Here is a 17,840-nt window from a genome sequence, read left to right on the forward strand (position 1 = left end):
TTTTCGATGCTAAGCGTGTTTTCGTGTTACCTGTAGAAGATCATGGAATTTCAATCTTTGGGTGCCAAATCGCTCGTGTCGATGCATTTTACTGAATAACAGACTTCAAGGTAATTGGATATTAATCATTTTGAATTTCATATTCAACCAGTTCTCATGCAGTAATAACGACTTTCCAGAATTTTGTAGAACGTTTTTCATTAACGAATTTATTACCCGCGAATTGCTGAATAACCCTTCGCGGCTCCCGCTAACTCCTGTACCGTTGGTACGGCAGAACTCTAAACGAGTTGTACACTTCTAGCTCTGGTTTATCCTCTTGGAATCGTAGCAGCACCTCCGATACATGGATAGTTTCAGGATCCTTGTTACAGTTCGTTATTCTCAGTTATTCCCTTAGACGATATGTTCTAAGGTTATTCTTTTCGTGCTGCCGATCCTTAACTTTAATAGTTTCGTGCGATCTCACGCAATCTCACGTGATCTCACGTGGTAGTGGGTAGCAGTGGGCACAGTATACCCTGTGGTCGCTAGTTTGAAAAGATACATTGCTACGTTCCATTATTATACTTACTTAATTTTTTTCCTGTGAACTATTTATACAGCCCTTTTCCGCGTAGCTCGATGAAAACATATTTTTCTGGATATCAGGGCACAATTTCAAAGTTTTCAAATAGCTATATGAAATGACGTCACGATCTTAACGAGCACAATTATGCTGACGAAACGTAATTACGGAGCGTATCGTCGATAAAATCATTACCAACACAATTTTGTTCCACGATATGGCTCTTCCTGTTGTTTACCTCACCCGAAAGGAATCGATATCGGCATGTCATCGGTTACACAGGTAGTTGCATTAATATATCGCGTTATGTTCGGTGGAAAAACATTTATCTACACAATGAGTCGTACGCATTAGTGGTAAGACCGTAATTGCGAAATTATTTCCATTTTATAGCGATGCTTTAAGCGACACCGAGAATTTGAATCTCTATGGGAAATGTAACAATTTGTGGGGTCACGGACACAACTATACAGGTAATTTATTACGATACGTTAAAAACAGACGGTAGCATAAATTATGCGTATCGTCGCTTGGTAGCAAATCGGGTTACGACTCGACGTACAATTATTAATTTTATACATCTTAAATTTCAGTGGAAGTGACCGTTCGAGGTCCAGTGAATCCTGTTACAGGCATGGTTATGAACATTTCGGATTTAAAAATTTACATGAAGAATGTGCTGGGTGATCGATTGGATCATAAAAATTTAGATAAAGATGTTTTACATTTTAAAAGTATCGTATCCACTACTGAAAATCTAGCAATTTATGTTTTCAACGAGCTCAAACTTCAAATGCCAAACCCTGATTTATTATATGAAGTTAAAATCTATGAAACCGAAAAGAACGTAGTTATATACCGGGGTGAATGAAGGACAGAAAGTAACTTTATGAATCGATGATCCGATGATATAATACATTGTTTTACTACATGATTTCCTGGAAATTCCTCAAACCGCCCAGTTTTTGGAGATACCGTTCTTAAACGTTTTTCATTCACGGCATCGAGGTGGTCTTATACGATTACTTATCTAAGCTTTGCCGATCTGACTGGAGTAATAGTATGGTTATTAGAAAGCTAAGCGTATCGATTACTGATCTGTCCATTTAACAGGAGAACGCGATACTTAACGGAAATGCGTGAATATATAAATATAAAAAATACTCGAGAACGTTCCAAAGTGGAACTGTATTCGCTAGGATCGGGTGTAACCACTTTGGCGTATATCGTCCTGGAATTGGTAAGTTCCGGAACATTTCTGCCGTCGATTAACATTAGATAATTGACTCTAAAAAATTGTCACGTATCCACCACAAAAGTTACTCCGCTAAGTTATGTTCGCTACGATGTCTCGCAGGTACAAAATTCGTTAAATGACCGAGCTACTTCGATCGCGGTGCGCATTAATTTAGGAACGCGTAAAATCGAAGTCGTGGATAATGGATTAGGTATGCCCAGAGATGCGTTAAAGTCTGCCATAGAAAAGCCCATTAATAACCGGCGAGGATGTCAATTGGCTAAAAATGACTCAACGCATACGGTGTTTCATATCATTCGCAAGTTATCCACCTGTTTCATCATTAGTTCGCGAAGTTGCTCTTCAAGGGATACTTTCAGCAAGGTACTTGGTTGCCTCCTTTAAAATCGAGTACCTTACATACAAACCGCGAAATGCACGGTCGTTCGTATTATAAGAAATCTTCTTCTTAGATTTTCCTGGCTGGACAACCGTGTAAGTTCGTGAAGGAAAATACTCGACCCACCGTTGGTACAACCGTAATTTCCCGTGGTTTCTTGAGATCGAACCGTAACGACGAGGAAGAACTGCGCTCGATCAAATTTGTGATAGCTAGGTTGGCCTTGACAAACACCGAGGTAAAAAAAAAAAAAGAGATCAATCAAAGTCTGCTATAAATAATTGCGTATGACGATTTGGAAATATGTTTTACCATTTTTATCCTAGGTTTCATTTTCTGTGCGGGACGACACGAAAGGGAGAATCGTATTTGGTATTTCGAAATCGCACAGTGTAGCCGATGTACTCTCGTTAATATTTAACGAACGGTACCCTTTGAACAACAGGCCGATACGTTGTATAAGTAACAACGATCCGTTAAAGTTGAAAGTTTCTGGTTCGTTCATTGAGCACCTACAACTACGAGAAACATGTAAATTAAGAATACCATCCCACATTATAAATATTACGGCATTAAGAGCATATCTTCGAAGTTGGAAAAAATATTCTAGCCTCGATGAGAGATGCACAAAGAAATTCTCACACGCATTTTATAACCATTATGGGAAAGACATGGAGAAAATACACCGGAAGATTTTCAAGAAGGATAAGAGGGATCGACGTTCAACGTTGAATTTACGAATTCGTAAAACCGTTGATGTAAGCGCAGATTTTAAGTTAAAAGATCGCGCCCTACGTGCCAATTCGCTTACCGCCGACAACGTTACGAGGAAGAAGAAGAGGCTTTTGGTGGCAACGCCCATAGAAACGTTTAAAGAAGTTCCCAGAAATGGAGCAGAAAGTACACCTCTGCCGGATGAAACGGAATGCGTCGATATTTCCAGCTGGTCGAATTGGACGTATCGCAGTAAAGAGGAAACGCATTCGCGCTTCTTTCAGGAAGAAACAATAAATATATCAAATCGAACTCCTAAGATAACAAGAACCCCAGAAAACAAACCAGATACTCGTGATTTTAAATGTTTAAGATTATACGATTTTCTCCCAGCATACCTGGATAAGCTTTTGCCCAACAGGAAGAGAAAATTATTAAATCGACAATCTTTGCAATGCACAGCAAGAATGGGAAGCGTTACTCGTAAGGTACCACAGGAAAGTAAGTATTTAAGGAGCATCGTCGATAAATAATGTCTCTCGATCATCTTTCTTTGATGAAAAAATAGGTTTCAAGGAAGCTCGTCACCGTCAGGATTTCATCGTCAGAGGATGCAGAATCGAGCCGATCGTTCGTGAATTCCATTTTAATGAGAATTTACTACAATCTATCGAGGTAAATCGGAGATTCTTGTGGGTTAAAATACAAGTATACTTATCACCGCGAATTTTGAAATCATTAGGTCATAAATCAAATGAATAGAGAATTCATAGTGGCACACGTGACACGGGAGAAAGAAAGAATTTTGGTGTTACTCGATCAACATGCCGTTCACGAGAGAATTCGTTACGAAGAGCTCCTTCGATGTAACTAGAATGAATGCCCTCGTTAACCCTTTGACGGAGGTTACGAACCGTAATCACGTAACTCGTATCGTTCGCATTTCAGCGTATAAAGTAAATAATGAATTTACTTCGATTAAGCTGGACGTTCCGATGAAAATTTCTAACGTTACCGAGGAAGTGCGGAAGAACCTGTTGTGCAATGATTCGTTATTAAGTAAATTTGGTTTGAGCGTGCAATATGGAAATCGAGATACACTTTTGGTAACGAGGATACCTGTGTGCTTTCGTGGCAAGCGGCACTACCACGAGGAATCAAAATTAATGGCGACAACGAGACAACTTTTACTTGAAATAGCGGACAGCTGCCTAACCATTAAGAACGGGTCCGGGGTCGTTCCCCATACCTTGTATCGGGTCATTTCCACGGAAGCGTGTCACGGTATCGACTCATCTTTGGTTTCGTTTAAGCGAAATTTCATTCATTTCATTCATTTCAACGTTTCACGTCGTTTAGGTTCTATCAAATTCGGTTATCCGTTAACCAAAACGGAATGTGCCGCGCTCGTGGAGTCCCTGAAACGCACGAGAGCACCGAATCAATGTGCACACGGAAGACCGTCATTGGTACCGTTAATGGTGATTCCGACGTCGAACGATCGAAGCGGTGAAATGATTCGGGTGAGTTATCTACGATCGCAATCTACATTACGGCAAAATCAAATCAAGCCCGAAAGCAAAATAGTGGTATATTGGTTATATATCGTATGTTTCGTCATTCTTAACTTATCCTCTTCTCTAGATTATTTACTTTAGAGTATTTTCTGACAGCAACGGTATTAAATGTACAAAATGTAGGAAAATTAGTCGACGCATCCTTTCGATAACTGGATTAAAATACATACAAAGAAAGGGTGCAAGTTAACGTCAGATTTCAGGATACGCCGATATCAGAATATCTTTGCCAAAGTAGTTGACGCGATGCGCGATTATCAGAAATTCGGTTCCTCCGAGAGAGACGGGACACGGGCCGTTGGGTCGCGTGAAGAAGCAGATCGTGTACAGAGCCATTTCCAGCTCCGGCGACGTCCCGACGAATATCGTCGTTACTGGCTGCAATATTTCGTTGAGCGTCCCGCGCAGTTTAATTACAGCACCGTCCTACAAAAAAAAAAAGAACCACGCACGCATAGACGCGTATCCATAAATGCCGACCGTAAACACGGATTGGAGTAAGATTTAACTTACGTTTCCGAGCTTGACCTCTTTGATGTAGCCAAGATAATTTTCGTTCTTCCTCGATTCTTGTTCGGCAAAGTAGATCCAGTCGTGTAAACCAAGAATCTCGTTATCCAATTTTTCCGCCAGGAAGACGGTCTCGAAACCGGAACTGGAGGCGTCTCCGTCGATTCGTTTAAACTGCGAAAACCAAATGCGTTTAAGGGCATCTTTGAACTCGTACTCGTCGTTCGGAACGTATCCCTTCTCCGCTAAAAATTTCATCGCGGTTAAGACGACGTCGGTCTTTAACATGGCGTCGAGGAGTTCCTCTTCTTCTTTACGTTCTTCCGCGGTTACGATCTCCTTCGTTTTGACATCCATTTCGTAATTGTCGTACAGGGCTCGAACCGCCTTAATCGTTGGGATCTCGAGAGCCTCGGGTTTGACGGTCAACAGGCTGCAACGAATAGGTAGAGGTAATCGTAACGCGTTCTTATCGAGGGACAAGACGATTCGTACTTACGATTCGGGAGCGTCGTCCGTCGTACTGTCATCTTTTTTCTGGCCTTGCAAATTCACCGTTATATACTTGTTCGCGTTGTTCGCGTCCTTCTTGAACAATTCTTCCGTCAGTTTGTAAATGTCGTCCTTGCTTATAACGTATCCCATGGGACTCGGGTTGGCCTTGTCCCGAGGGTCCGGCGAGTTGGCATTGGCGAGCGACCCCTGGGACGCGGGCGCTGCGTTCTGGCTGGGCGAAACGTTGGCGTTGGCGTTGGCGTTGGCGTTGGCGACGGGGACGGGATCGGGAGCGCTTTTCTCCCCGTTGCCTGCGGGTGCCTCGCTCTCGGTCCGATTGTTGTAATAGTTGTTGTAGGTGATCTGGGTGTTGGAGTCCCCTCCCCGGTGAGTTTGGCCCGGGAGGAGCCTGTTAACGGCTGCGTGCACTCCCGCGCTGACGCCGGCAAAGACCAGAGCTTCCTTGGCCAGCTGACCGATGCCCGGTCGGCTGGACTGACCGGACTGACCGGACATCAGTAGGACGGTCTGCGGGGGCTGGCCAACGGAGGGATTGTACCCACCTCCGAGGGAGGGATTGAACGACTGTCCGTAGCTCGGGTGATACTGTTGGCCGTAGGCCGGCGGCGGCGCGTTGTACGCGGGATTGTACCCCTGATTGTACCCCGGATTGTACCCCGGATTGTACCCCGGATTGTACCCCGGATTGTTCCCCTGGTTGACCGATGGGTTGTAAGGCTGCGCTCCTCCCGGGTGCCCGTAACCACCTGCGAAACCAAGAGAGAATCGGAACCTCCTTTATCCATCGGCGAGTTTACCGAACTACCGTTCGATATCCCGTACCCGAGGGACTGTAACCCGATTGAACGTTCGTTGCGCTCGTCTTGGAGGCGTGAGACTCCGGAAGAGGAGCCGACGGTTTGGCGTTAACGTTGGAACCGGGTTGATTCGCCGGAGGGACGTTCCATCCGATCTTTCCCGGACTCGATCCTGAAAACGATCGGTTCGGTCAACGCGATACCGCGACGAGCGGAAGTAACCTTGGCTACTTCCGCTCCGGGTGGGGTTTCCCCCCGCCTACCGTGAGTCTCCTGTGGTTTTCGAGATGACGGCGTCGGTCTCTGAGAAGAGCGATATCCACCCGATCCCGATTTTCGAGAGCTCTTCCTGGCGTCGTTGCCTGAAAAAAGAAATCTTAAGCAACGCGTGGGCGGACGACGAAAATCATATTTGATCGGGAATCTTTAGGGGCTTCGCTCCGATGTTACGCGGCCGGTTGAGAATTTGCCGATCGATGCAACTTACGAGGACTTTAGAAAACTCTGGGAGTCGACGATTAAGGACGGGAACGCGCGCTACGTGCATAGATTCGTAGTGACGCATCGCACGAATCGTAGATGCCAGTAAGTGAATGATGCGACGTTTCGCGTATCGTTCGTGCCTGGCTTCTCTTTATTCACTTAAGAGATGGGTATTGGAAGCCACCAATTTGTCCGAGGGGCGTATTTCCTTATCGACCGTTTACCCCTCGATTCTCTCCGGGCAGCTGGCCGCTCGTATTTTTACAAAACACCCCCGAATCTTCGCATCGAGTAGAATTTCCGTTTCCTTTCCGAACGGAAGTGAAAAAGTCACCTCTGCCGAGGAGTCGCGCCAATTTCGTCGTTCGCTCAGTCACGGGCCAGGAACGGAAACGGCGAATAGCGATCCAAAATCTATGTAATCGACGATATCTCGTTTACGGATCCGACGTACATCCGGTTGCCGAGTAAAGCGATCGTTAACATTTTTCAACGCGGACATCCCGGAGAACGATCGTCGTTCTCTATAGCTGAAGTACGTTGACGAGAACTGGGTCGGTTTGGGCGATTTCTTCGATACGTCGTTTCGATTTCCACGTTTAATCCAAGGATGGACTTACCCGAAAGAAGGAGCACGATTAAAAGACCAAGCAACGCGAGTCTCGGTCCCATAATGGTTTTGACGAGGGAACGACCAGCAGCGACCAGCAGCGACCAGCAGCGACCAGCAGCGACCAGCAGCGACCAGCAGCGACCAGCAGCGACCAGCAGCGACTAGCACGGCGCGGCACGAGGAGGCTTTCTCTCGAGATTCCACGGAGTGGGGAGCTCACCTTGCGATCGCCCCGCTCGAATCCGCGGGAACGATTTCAAGAGATATTTTCCCCTAATCGAGGCACGATGAATATGTTTCAGACGAAACCGAACTTTGCATCCTTGAAGAAGACGCCTTCGAACGTTCCCCGAGGATAATTAGCGGCCACCGACACAAAGATGAAATTATTTTGCATTTTTATCGGATTTTCGGAAGAAACGGGAACGATTTGCCCTATAATCTCATCGATTGAACTATTTCTTACGCCTTGCGAAGACTTTCTGGTCGTCCGTTCGCGGAAACTTTTTACGATTACCTACGTTTTATTTGCGCGATATACCCCATATACTCCGAAACGCGCTTCCTGCGAGTTCATGGACTTTCCTTTGTTCGACGTAACCACGTTTTCGGTTGTCCCCTTAATAAAACGTTTCTTTGGCTAAATTCGCGGTAGAAATATACGATAACCGTTTCGAGCGGAATTTTCAGAAAGTAAAAAAAAAGCGAAAATGCAGGGGATGCAGGACACTTGCGAGTTTTCGAGAGGGAACGGCACGGGAGTTGCCGAGGCCTTGGGCAATTGGGGATTTTCTAACGGAGTCGCCAGCAGTGGCCGAGAACTCGACCGTCTGAAATGCCTCTTCGGGAAAATGGACAGCTTGTAAGATATGACTCTCTACGTTCGCTCGGAGTGGTCCGTTTTTTTTTTCTTAGGCGAAGAAGCGAAACGCCGACCTGCGTGCGGTACGACCGCGGAAACGATCCCGAAGCTTGGGTCGCGAAGCCAAGTCCCGAAGAGTGCAAACCGGCATGGACGTTCCCTGCCAAGAGGCCTCTTATCACTTACAGCTCGACCGCGACCGTCATCGTTACGTCGAGTTTGCTCGACGCGGGCTCCGATTTGGCTTTCCCGATGCCGGAACGGAGTTACCACGTGCAGCGAGTAAGTAAGAGTAACCTTGGCAAAGACGAGGCAACTTGTATCAGCAACATGGAGATGCGTTTCCTTAGCGATCGAAGAACTGGTACAAGAGAGAATTGGCACCGGATCGTTGCCCGCGGCCGAGATGCCCGAGATGCCCGAGATGCTGAGGACGCGACGGGGTGGATGTTCCTCGGAATTCGATGGGTTCAATATTTTTAATGAAATATCGTTTTGGTACGGTACAGCTTGGTACGGTTATAACGCGGGCAGGACGGGAGTCGGGGAACGATCGATTCTTACAACGAGTTTCCTTATGGCGTAAGGGCAAGACTTTGTAAGTTACATAAAGCTTGTCTATTTGGCAATGGGAGCTTGACGCGAGCTACACGAATATTCGCGTTTCGTGCATTCTCCCTAGGAGCAATTTGCAGAAACGGAGTGGTAACTTTGAACCGCTGATTACCTATACGCTTACTACCTATTTCACTTTGCGTGAAACGCTGCCGCGCGTCTTAATAAAACGTTTACATCGCTTAGATACTCTAGAGATATTCGTTGCCGACGCTTCGGTACTTTCGGCAGATTCTCGCGCCGTGCGCGCCCAAACTAGGCCGTTGAGTACGCGAAACGCTCTTGGAACGCTCTTGGAACAAAGGGGGAACATCGGAAATGATCTCAACGACGCTCGTACGAGGTACGCGAAACGATTTTTACAACAGCTATAGATGTAAGATGAACTTTTCTGGCAGTTTCAGTTAACGTCCCGTTGTGGAACGTTCACGGAATATAGGTCTTTGGGAAGACCGTCCTCGCGGACGGAGCTCCGCGGTGGCGGGACATTTGTTGGGAACGTTCCGAGTCCATCCGTTAGTCGAGCGACAGACGACATTCCGGAGAATTCTTCCCACCAGAGTCAACGCCTGCCTTGCGTCACGGGAAGGCGTACACTTATCTAGAGTACCGCGGTACCATCGACTGCGTGGCCGTGTCGTCGACGATTCAACGTTCTTCTCATTTACTAAACAAGCATGTAGTCGAGCGTCACCTTTCGTCAGGAAATTCAGCCAATGGTAAAGTTACGATGCGAAATGAGGAAATAGCTCCACTCTTAACGTACGGACACGTATACCTAGGGGGGTTTTATTATACAATTGTACAATTAAGACCTAATATCCTACCTTAGCCAACGTTAACGGTAAACTATATTGTCAAATGAATGCATCGTTATTCCAGCGAGTCGCCATCCCGTTTACCATCTGTCGGTCTTAAACAACGATAAAATATTCTATCTGTATTAAAGCGCCCAAAAATTGTATCTCGAGGTGTCGGAACTCCCTTTACTTGACCTCCCTACATCGGAGGAATTTCCGGAGATTCCGAGAGCGATATCGAGAGGTTCTATGTCACAACATATATGCGTACGCAGGCACCTACGTTATTACGGTACGCACTTCATTCTGTAAGTAAAACCCTGTTCTTTGGATCTGGAGAGAGTCCGTTAGTCGAAGGAACGATAATACTGATAATGCTCTTTCCGATTAAAGTAATTGTTTTTCGTAAAACGTACGTACAAGCGACGCACGAGACGCACGTACAAATGTTTTATATAAAGGTAATAACGTTATAAAAAATGAGGCGGATAGATTCCCTAGTAGGTAGACGAATTGAAATACTTTAAGGCAAAAATGGATAAATACAAATGTTAAACCAACGTCACATTAGCACGAGACCGAGTATCTTCGTACCGGAGCGCGGATGCGCGGATGCACGGATGCACGGATGCGCGAAAGGTAATGTAGGACATTAATTGGATCGACGTACCTGCAATCCGTGGGTTTACTTTCCTCGATAGATCTCGATGATGCGATCCTGATCAACGTATTCAAAAATGTGAGGCGCGTCCATTAGAATGCCGATGGTTCCAGTGGTCGTTACGAAGAAGAAGATGTATAACTGTAGACGATCTATCACCATTGCGACGTACTTCCAGTCTTCTCGAGTCTGGCAACGGAATGACGCGAGTAATCCATCTTTAAGGTTAAGTCGTCGTGCTAACTAACGATGAACTAACCTACGATTACTTAGAACTCACCTGTATATAGAGATCTTCGTTTCTGAGATGTTCGGCTATAAATTCTACGGCTTCGGTGGCCTTGCTGGCTTCGGGGCTAAGAAGCACCGAATCGGAGCTCTCCGATCCTCTGCGATCTCCTAAAGCATCGGTGCCAGCCGTGGCACTGGAACTGCTGGTGGTGTGATGCATTTTACGATTTATCTTGCAGTTAGGATGGTGCAGATCCGAAAGCTCCATTACTTCCATTTTAGTTTTGGCCAGTGACGTCGTTACGTGCTTGGGTAACTCCGTGGGACTTCCAGAATACGTCGACGAAGGTAAAGCGACGTTAGGTATTTCCATCATCCATCTCAATCTGGTCTTTTTTGGTCTTTGCATACACAGTATCGTTGGCAGATATTTCAGGAAGAGTTTTCTGATGGTTTGTGGCATTCTGTGCGTTCTGGGTCCTCGGAAGTTCCAATTTATGATCACTACCGTCACCAAGATGCTGACCGTGTTCATAATGAATGTGAACAACAGATATTTAGCGATCAAAGGTAATACCAAAGAAGTAGGAGGTAATATTTTACTGACTAGCAGCAGAAACACGACCAACGACAGAAGAATGCTTATGCCCAGGGTAACCTTTTCTCCGGCTTCGGCAGGCAAGTAGAAGACCAATACGCACAGGAAGGATATCAATACCGTCGGCAAGATCAGATTCACCGTATAGAACAACGTTTTCCTGCGAATTATGATGTAGAACGTAATATCTGTTTCGGTGGGAAAATCGCCTTGATAAATGTTCAAGTACGCGGGTACGCTGATAATATCCCATGTGCCGCTCTTCCAGTAATCCGATAGATCGACGAAATTTTTGTCGTTATACAAGGCCAAGGAAACTTGATCTCCGTTAAATGTCCACGATCCAAATTTCATGATACACGTTTGTTGGTCAAAGGGAAAATACGTGACGTCGATGGTACACGAACTCTGATAAATTGCCGGTGGTACCCATAAGACTTCACCGTTTGGATATATCAAAACGTTACTCTTGTATCTTACTTCGTAGTTACCGTCGGCACTGTAATTATTAATTATTTTTAATTATTAACGATACAAGAAACTCGTTCGCAACGAACATAATTAAAGTATTTATTATTTTTATATTTACTTATTGAACAACACTATGTCAGGTTTCCAGACTTTGTCGGGTGGTAATCGAAGAACTCCGATACCACCGTAGTCCGATTCGTCCCACTGTAATTGGTAATCCGTCCAAACGAATCTCAACCAGACATTCGACTTCATAATCTGATTCTTCTCGTTCTGAGAAATGATTTTATGATTAACTTTGCGATTAAAGTATAAACGTCCTCGGGTAGGTTGTCGATAAATAAACGTCTATTACGATTTTGTCAAAATAAGTGAAAAATACGAACGGGTATTCATCAAATGGAAGACATACCACGTTAATAAGTTGCACGAATGCAAGGCCAAACCTGACATCGACCTTTTCCGTCATGTTCTGGACGGGTCTAATCAGTTTATTGTATCCTCTGAAAAGATCTCGCACCAATCTTTCCTCATCTTCCGAGCAGCGACCTATCACGGATTCAAAACGTCAAATTAGCCGGATCTTTGAGGTCGAGTACACGTAGGATTGCGCAAAATACCGATTGGTATACTCACCGATATAAAATATTGCCGATATTAGTAAGAACCGTATCAATTTGAAGGAAAACTGCATTTTGGGTGGGTTCGGTACAGCTCGCTGGCCTCGCTGGAACGTTGCTGCGCCTTTAAATCAATATCCGAGCGGATTCTACCACCGGGGCGAATAAGTAGACTTTCTTCCTTGCCGGCCGGAGCAATTCACCGGGGTGAATTTTATCTACAGATCCGAAATTTAAACGGTCGCGTCGCGTCACGGCCAGATCGAACTACTTTCCTAAATCTCATCCGATCCGTCGCCGTTCCGTCGTTTCCAGCGGAACGGATTCACCGAGGGGACGTTACAAGCCGGCAAAGGTTTTCTAACTTTATTTCGCTATCCTTAATTTACAAGACTACGCATAAATACTCTTGTCTCGAAAATTCGAGGCTACTTTAAGGAGCTTAATTTGAACGTATAAATAATACTATAACGCACTCAAGAGAAATATAACGAATGCGGGCGAGACGTCCACTCTGCTCGACTCCGGTGCCAACGAAAGGATCGCGATTTTCCCGGGAGCCATCGCGAATCGAAGGGAGGGCGCAAACGAACCTCCTTCCGTTATTCGGAATCCTGATCGACTCATTCGCGTTTCTCGCTTCAGAGGTCGGCACCGGAACTGGTGCGGCGAACGTAACGGCTGAAGTAATCGGGTCGCCAACACTTGCAGCTGCCAGGGACGAGGAACCAGTCGTAGTAGAGGCGAACCTGAAAGGAACCGTCGTTTTGGTCCGATCGTCGCGCGCCGTCGTCGGAGTCGGTTACCTGGAAGCAGCCCATTTCGTCGACCCCGTCGCAATGTTGCTGGGACCCTCCGCTGCTGCGGCCCTCGCTCTCGCCGGCGCGTTTCTGCAGATACTGCTGGTAGTTCTGGAAATCGTGAACGGGAGGCGGCGAGACGGTGACGGGATCTCGCGGCCTCGGGTTCCGGGGATCTTGGCTCTCCTCCAGAAACGTGTCGGGGTAGAATATTTCGGCCACGAGCAGACTCGTCCACCTTGGCGAGGAGAGGCAACCCCCGTCCAGGTAGTGGCACCTCGATTGCCTGGAAAATCGAAAGGAACCGCTGGAACCGCTCTTCTCGCTCTTCCCGTCCGACCGAACGAAACGCGATTGCCCTCTCTCACGTGCATCTCGTGACTTCGATGGTCTGCGTGAAGTACCCCTCGTAGGGGATCTGCACGACGTATCGCCAAACGCCTTGGTAGTTCTTCGCGAACACCGGCGTCGCGTACTCGACCTTGGCCGGACACGGCGTCGGCGGCCCGGTGTACTCCGGCTTCTCCTGGGGCGGCGTCCTCTGGCGATACTCCAACGTCGCGGACTCGTCACGGCGCTCCGCCGCCGAGGTGGCCAGGGGTTCGCCCTGGATGGCCTTGTACAACATGCAGACCCTGAAACCCGCGTGCCCGTAAAGTACCCGCCCCGACTGGAGCCTCTACTCCGGAAGGAGGACCGCGACTCACACTCCGCCGCCGTTCTCGCAGAATCTGCGTCCGCTTCGGCTCGAGTCGGAGTCGGAGTCGGACTCGGTGCCGGACTCGGTGCCGGACTCGGTCGCCGCCGTCCTCCGGCTTCTGCTCCTCTTCTCGGCGCTGTCCACTCTAAGGGCGCGCGGAGGAGTCTCGTTAGCCAAAGTAATCGAATCGCGACGCAAAGACGAGCGGACACTCACGAGTTCTGGGAGAACGGCTGGATCTTGGCAACCTTCGGCAACGAGTCGTCGGACTTCAGGATGGGCAACGCCTTGCTCAAGAACTTCAACGTGTGGTTGCGTATCAGCTCGCTGAAAGTAACGTCGTCCGCGAATTTATCTCGCGTTAAAGGGTAAGTTGGGGCGAAGGCGACGCCGCGCCGGAGAGGAGGGAAAAAATAGGTTTTTCCCGCCGACGTCTCTCCGGCGCGCGCCGGGCCTTCCCGACGACTTACAACGGATACGAGGATCCATCGACGTTCCGTTTCATCGGGTTTCGGGGGACGTACCCCTTGTTCAAGTCTCCGCAAACGTTGTACACGGAGACGAAGCCTTTCCCCTGTTTGCCGGTATCTGAAAGATAAGAATAGAAAGCCCTTGGACGCGGGGAGGTGCGGGGGGACCCCCGTGGGTACCCACCGTGACACTCCTTGTCGGAGTCGACGTACGGAGGCGGCCTGACCCTCGGCGGCTCCGCGTTGGGCGACTCGACGAAGGCGTAGTAGCCCTCCGGAGGTTCGTCCTCCTGCCCGGGCGGCCTCTTCCTCGAGGTTTCCTCGGCGAAGGCCGCGGCGCACAGAACCGCCACCTGGGAAGAGGAAGAGGTCCGTTGCTCGGCGTTTCCCGTTAGCGCGCGTCCCCGATCCCGTGGAGCGGCCCTAACGGTATCCCGCGATATCTCTTCCTTTCGGCGCGGCCGGGCCGTCCGACCGTCCGACCGTTTGACCGTTTGACCGGCAACGGTATACTCGACCGGAGGCGCTCGGGACGCAAATCGGGGAAATAGGAGAAGAAAAGAGACCGGGGTCGTACTTACGAGGAGCGTTCTTCGAAAGTCCATCCCGGTGGCGCGAAAGATTCCGGAAGCAGGGAGCGAGTCGCGTTCGTTACCTGGTGACGGTCATAGCAAAACTGAAGTCGTCGGGCCTCGGGCTTACCGTAAGTAGTTCCTACCTTCACCCGCTTCTTCGCCGGGTACTCCTCGGGCTGCCTCGGGCCGAGGCGAGGCGACGCGAGGCGACGGGTCAACGTTCCACATTCTTCCTAAGGGGGGAACCGAGGTGCCCGACCTTGACCGACTCCGGAAAAGAGGAAAGGATCTCCGAGTTGGTCCAACCGAAACGGTGAATGCCATCTTTATTGGAGGGGGCGGACAAGACGGGGGTCGGCCCGAAAGGGCTTAAAACGTGGCGTTGACGTCGTAGTCGTCCTTGTGGTAGATCAGGACGTCCTTGAAGTAGGAGTTGGGCCCCGCGAAATCGTAGCGGAACGGCCGGTCCAGGGGGAACCCGAAGGGTCGGCGGTCCAGGAGGATGTTGCCCCAAACGCGGGACTCGTACCGGACGGGCTCGCCGGTCACCTCGCTAGCGTAGACGAAGAACTGGAACGGCATGCCTTCCTTCTTGCCCTTCGGCAACAGCAGCCGCTGGGGGAAGCCGTAGACCCTCTCCTTGTAGGTGAACGTCTCCGCGCCCTCCAGGGCCTTCAGGATCTTCTTGTAGTAGATGTCGCTGGACTCCTGGTCGGGGATCGTGAAGTAGGCATCCCGGCTGTTGCGCTCGATCTTGTTGACTCCGGCGTTCACTGGAAAGGGGGAAAGGGGGAAAGAGTGGAGGTCGAGGGGTCGAGGGACGACGCTCTCTACTCACGATCGGCGATCCAAAAGTCCAACTCGTAGAAGTACGGGTAGGCGTCCGCGAAGTCGTAGAACTTGTTCCTGTACCCGAAGCTGGGTCCGAGGAAGACGCGGAAAGCGACCTTGGCGGGCTTGTCGGAGACGATCGCGAGGTGGAAGTTGAAGGGCTTGTGATTCAGGCGATACTGGCGAGCCTTGATCGCGTAGGAGGCGGCCTCCGCCTGGCTCTCCACCGCGATGGCGTTGTCGATGGCCGCGTCGAACTGGTCAAAGTACGTCGTCAGCTTGTCCACGACGAAGGACTCGATCTTTAGGCCGGGGTAGAGCAGCTCCTTCTCGGTGTACGGCTCGAACCGCTTCTTGTACCTGAAAGGGACGAGCGTGAAACGTGCCCTGGGCCGCCCGGGAGAGGGAAGGGACCGACGGGGAGACCTGAAATAGTAGCCGTTGATTCTCTCGTAGATGCGGTAGAACGCCGGATCCCTCGGGCTGCTGGCAAAGGACTCCAGGGCGCTGGGATTGAGCCGGTACGGCTGGGACGGCTCGAAGTTGTACCCGAAGACCTTCCTCGCCAAGTAATCGAAGCTGCCGTAGAACCGGCGATTGCACGAGTCCTGGTTCCCCTCGATGAGGTTCCCGAGGACGTTGGCGCCCTCGGGGGTGTCGATGCCCACGAGCTTGCCGTTCCCGTCGAAGGCGTAGCCGGAGTCGATGGCCGCGACGATGCGGGATTCCGCCTCTTGCGCCTCCTGGAACGAGTCGAGTCGAGTCGAGTCGAGTCGAGTCGAGTCGAGTCGAGTCGAATCTAATCGAGACGAGGCGAGGCGCTCCTACCTTGAGGTACTTGAACTTGTACCGCGGGACGAGGCTCCAGGAAGTCCGCTGCGGGAACGGCAGCCCGTTGTGGTAGGTCATGGTCGGATAGTAGCCCGGATAGAACTCCCGGTTCCAGTCAAAGTCCTCGATTCCGCCGAGGTCGTTGGAGAGACGCTCCAGGAAGTAGCGGGCAAGGAACAGCTTGTGCCCGAAGAGGTACTGCTCCCCGCGATACGCGGTGGACCCGGGCAGATCCTCGGAGCTCAGGAAGAAGGGGCTGCTCAGTCGGTAGTAGAAGTAGTAGGCGTTCCAGCCGACGTCCTCGGTCAGGTAGTTGAGCCGCTGCTCGTGGTCTCCCTCCTTGTAGAGGTACCAGCCGGAGTAGTTGGCCGGGATGACGTACGTCTCCAGGCCGCTGTAGGCGTTCTTGCCCTCTGCGGAGGAGAGGAAAGTGACGGGGGTGGCGACTCGGGAGCGGTGCCTCGAATCGCGCCCCGCTTACCTCGTTTGCCCTCGAGTTTGGCGTGGTGGGCCTTCTCCAGGACCTCCGAGTTGTAGAACGCGTACGGGTAGATCTCGTACGGCGGGGGGAGCTGGACGTAGTGGGTGTCGGGTCGGCCGATGACCGCCAGGTAGAAGGCGACGACGAACTGGCCCTCGTTGACGTTGGCGCGAGCCCAGCAGGCGGTCTTGTAGAAGGTCTCGTAGTCCTTGGCGTAGTAGAAGAGGTAGTAGAGCGCCTTGAACTCCTCGAGGACCTTCGGGTAGTAGATGGAGAAGATCTCGCCTCGAGGGAGGAATCCCTTGGCGTAGAGGCTCAGGAAGTCCCGAACGGCGGCCTGAAGTCAGAGACGTTCGCGATTCGATCTCGAGGTCGACCCTCCCCGCGTACCTTGGGGAAGTAGGCGTCGACGTTGCTCTCGATGCTGTAGGCCTTCGCCTCCGCGTAGAGCTCGGGGTGGGCGATCGGGGCCTGGTCCACGTGGCAGAGCAAATCGTAGATCTGCTTCTGCTTGGTCAGGAAGGTCTTGTCCGCGGTGAGCTCGTCCGTGTAGAGGCCCACCGAGGCCGCGACCGCTGCCACCGCCGCCACCGCCGCCACCGCCGCTGCCACCACCGTCAGGCACTTGAGCATCTTCGAATCCTGCAGAGGGAAGCTCCGAGGACGGAGACGGACTGTGGATCACGGCGCGGCGTCGTCGACACTTTTATACGCGCAATTGCGGCTTAATCTGCCCCAAGGGTCACGGCGCCGACCATCGGTCACCCGCGCTCTCGACTCTCTTCGACTATCGTCCCGACGCGGCCACGACGCGAGTCGACGTCTTCCGACCTTCCGGATCCAAATTTGCCATCGGCGGATCTCCCTTTGACGACGGAA

At 50.0% G+C, this 17,840-nt stretch overlaps 6 protein-coding genes across 7 annotated transcripts; 3 read left to right on the forward strand and 3 right to left on the reverse strand.

Moving 5' to 3' along the window:
- The first annotated feature begins 24 nt into the window (after positions 1-24).
- On the forward strand, positions 25-4,001 carry LOC105699808. 2 transcript variants are annotated; one of them, XM_012425128.2, is made up of 7 exons: positions 25-110; positions 1,682-1,808; positions 1,926-2,189; positions 2,279-2,443; positions 2,532-3,420; positions 3,488-3,594; positions 3,662-4,001. In XM_012425128.2, exons 2-7 carry the CDS (start codon positions 1,704-1,706, stop codon positions 3,791-3,793), a joined length of 1,662 nt encoding a protein of 553 aa, XP_012280551.1. In that variant the 5' UTR covers positions 25-110; positions 1,682-1,703; the 3' UTR covers positions 3,794-4,001. The 2 variants fall into 2 exon arrangements, with proteins under 2 accessions (XP_012280551.1, XP_012280552.1); XM_012425129.2 differs by lacking the exons at positions 25-110; positions 1,926-2,189 and having other exon boundaries at positions 1,658-1,808.
- LOC105699811 (6-pyruvoyl tetrahydrobiopterin synthase) lies at positions 454-1,502 on the forward strand. Its single transcript, XM_012425133.2, has 3 exons — positions 454-850; positions 962-1,041; positions 1,162-1,502. The coding sequence occupies exons 1-3, from the start codon at positions 786-788 to the stop codon at positions 1,437-1,439; spliced, it is 423 nt and encodes a 140-aa protein (XP_012280556.1). The 5' UTR covers positions 454-785; the 3' UTR covers positions 1,440-1,502.
- Positions 4,002-4,494: 493 nt separating the features above from the next.
- Positions 4,495-7,567, reverse strand: LOC105699807 (poly(U)-specific endoribonuclease homolog). The gene is made up of 6 exons (XM_012425127.2): positions 7,423-7,567; positions 6,583-6,681; positions 6,345-6,491; positions 5,506-6,268; positions 5,010-5,439; positions 4,495-4,922 (listed from the first exon to the last, which is right to left on the reverse strand). Exons 1-6 carry the CDS (start codon positions 7,472-7,474, stop codon positions 4,689-4,691), a joined length of 1,725 nt encoding a protein of 574 aa, XP_012280550.1. The 5' UTR covers positions 7,475-7,567; the 3' UTR covers positions 4,495-4,688.
- Positions 7,568-7,692: 125 nt separating this feature from the next.
- LOC105699810 lies at positions 7,693-8,714 on the forward strand. Its single transcript, XM_012425132.1, has 3 exons — positions 7,693-8,277; positions 8,331-8,559; positions 8,628-8,714. The coding sequence occupies exons 1-3, from the start codon at positions 8,126-8,128 to the stop codon at positions 8,706-8,708; spliced, it is 462 nt and encodes a 153-aa protein (XP_012280555.1). The 5' UTR covers positions 7,693-8,125; the 3' UTR covers positions 8,709-8,714.
- A 1,663-nt stretch (positions 8,715-10,377) lies between these two features.
- Positions 10,378-14,902, reverse strand: LOC105699662 (acetylcholine receptor subunit beta-like 1). Its single transcript, XM_012424808.2, has 13 exons — positions 14,825-14,902; positions 14,428-14,596; positions 14,244-14,361; positions 13,990-14,100; positions 13,781-13,918; positions 13,442-13,708; positions 13,080-13,359; positions 12,929-13,022; positions 12,290-12,397; positions 12,066-12,202; positions 11,772-11,926; positions 10,634-11,681; positions 10,378-10,542 (listed from the first exon to the last, which is right to left on the reverse strand). The coding sequence occupies exons 1-13, from the start codon at positions 14,846-14,848 to the stop codon at positions 10,378-10,380; spliced, it is 2,814 nt and encodes a 937-aa protein (XP_012280231.2). The 5' UTR covers positions 14,849-14,902.
- Positions 14,903-15,127: 225 nt separating this feature from the next.
- LOC105699914 (hexamerin) lies at positions 15,128-17,813 on the reverse strand. Its single transcript, XM_012425336.2, has 6 exons — positions 17,352-17,813; positions 16,962-17,298; positions 16,478-16,893; positions 16,076-16,392; positions 15,657-16,009; positions 15,128-15,591 (listed from the first exon to the last, which is right to left on the reverse strand). The coding sequence occupies exons 1-6, from the start codon at positions 17,592-17,594 to the stop codon at positions 15,188-15,190; spliced, it is 2,070 nt and encodes a 689-aa protein (XP_012280759.1). The 5' UTR covers positions 17,595-17,813; the 3' UTR covers positions 15,128-15,187.
- Positions 17,814-17,840: the final 27 nt, after the last annotated feature.

This window comes from Orussus abietinus, unplaced genomic scaffold, assembly GCF_000612105.2.
Source record: "Orussus abietinus isolate OABI.00-Male unplaced genomic scaffold, Oabi_2.0 scaffold10, whole genome shotgun sequence".
NCBI classification, from domain to species: Eukaryota; Metazoa; Arthropoda; class Insecta; order Hymenoptera; family Orussidae; genus Orussus; species Orussus abietinus.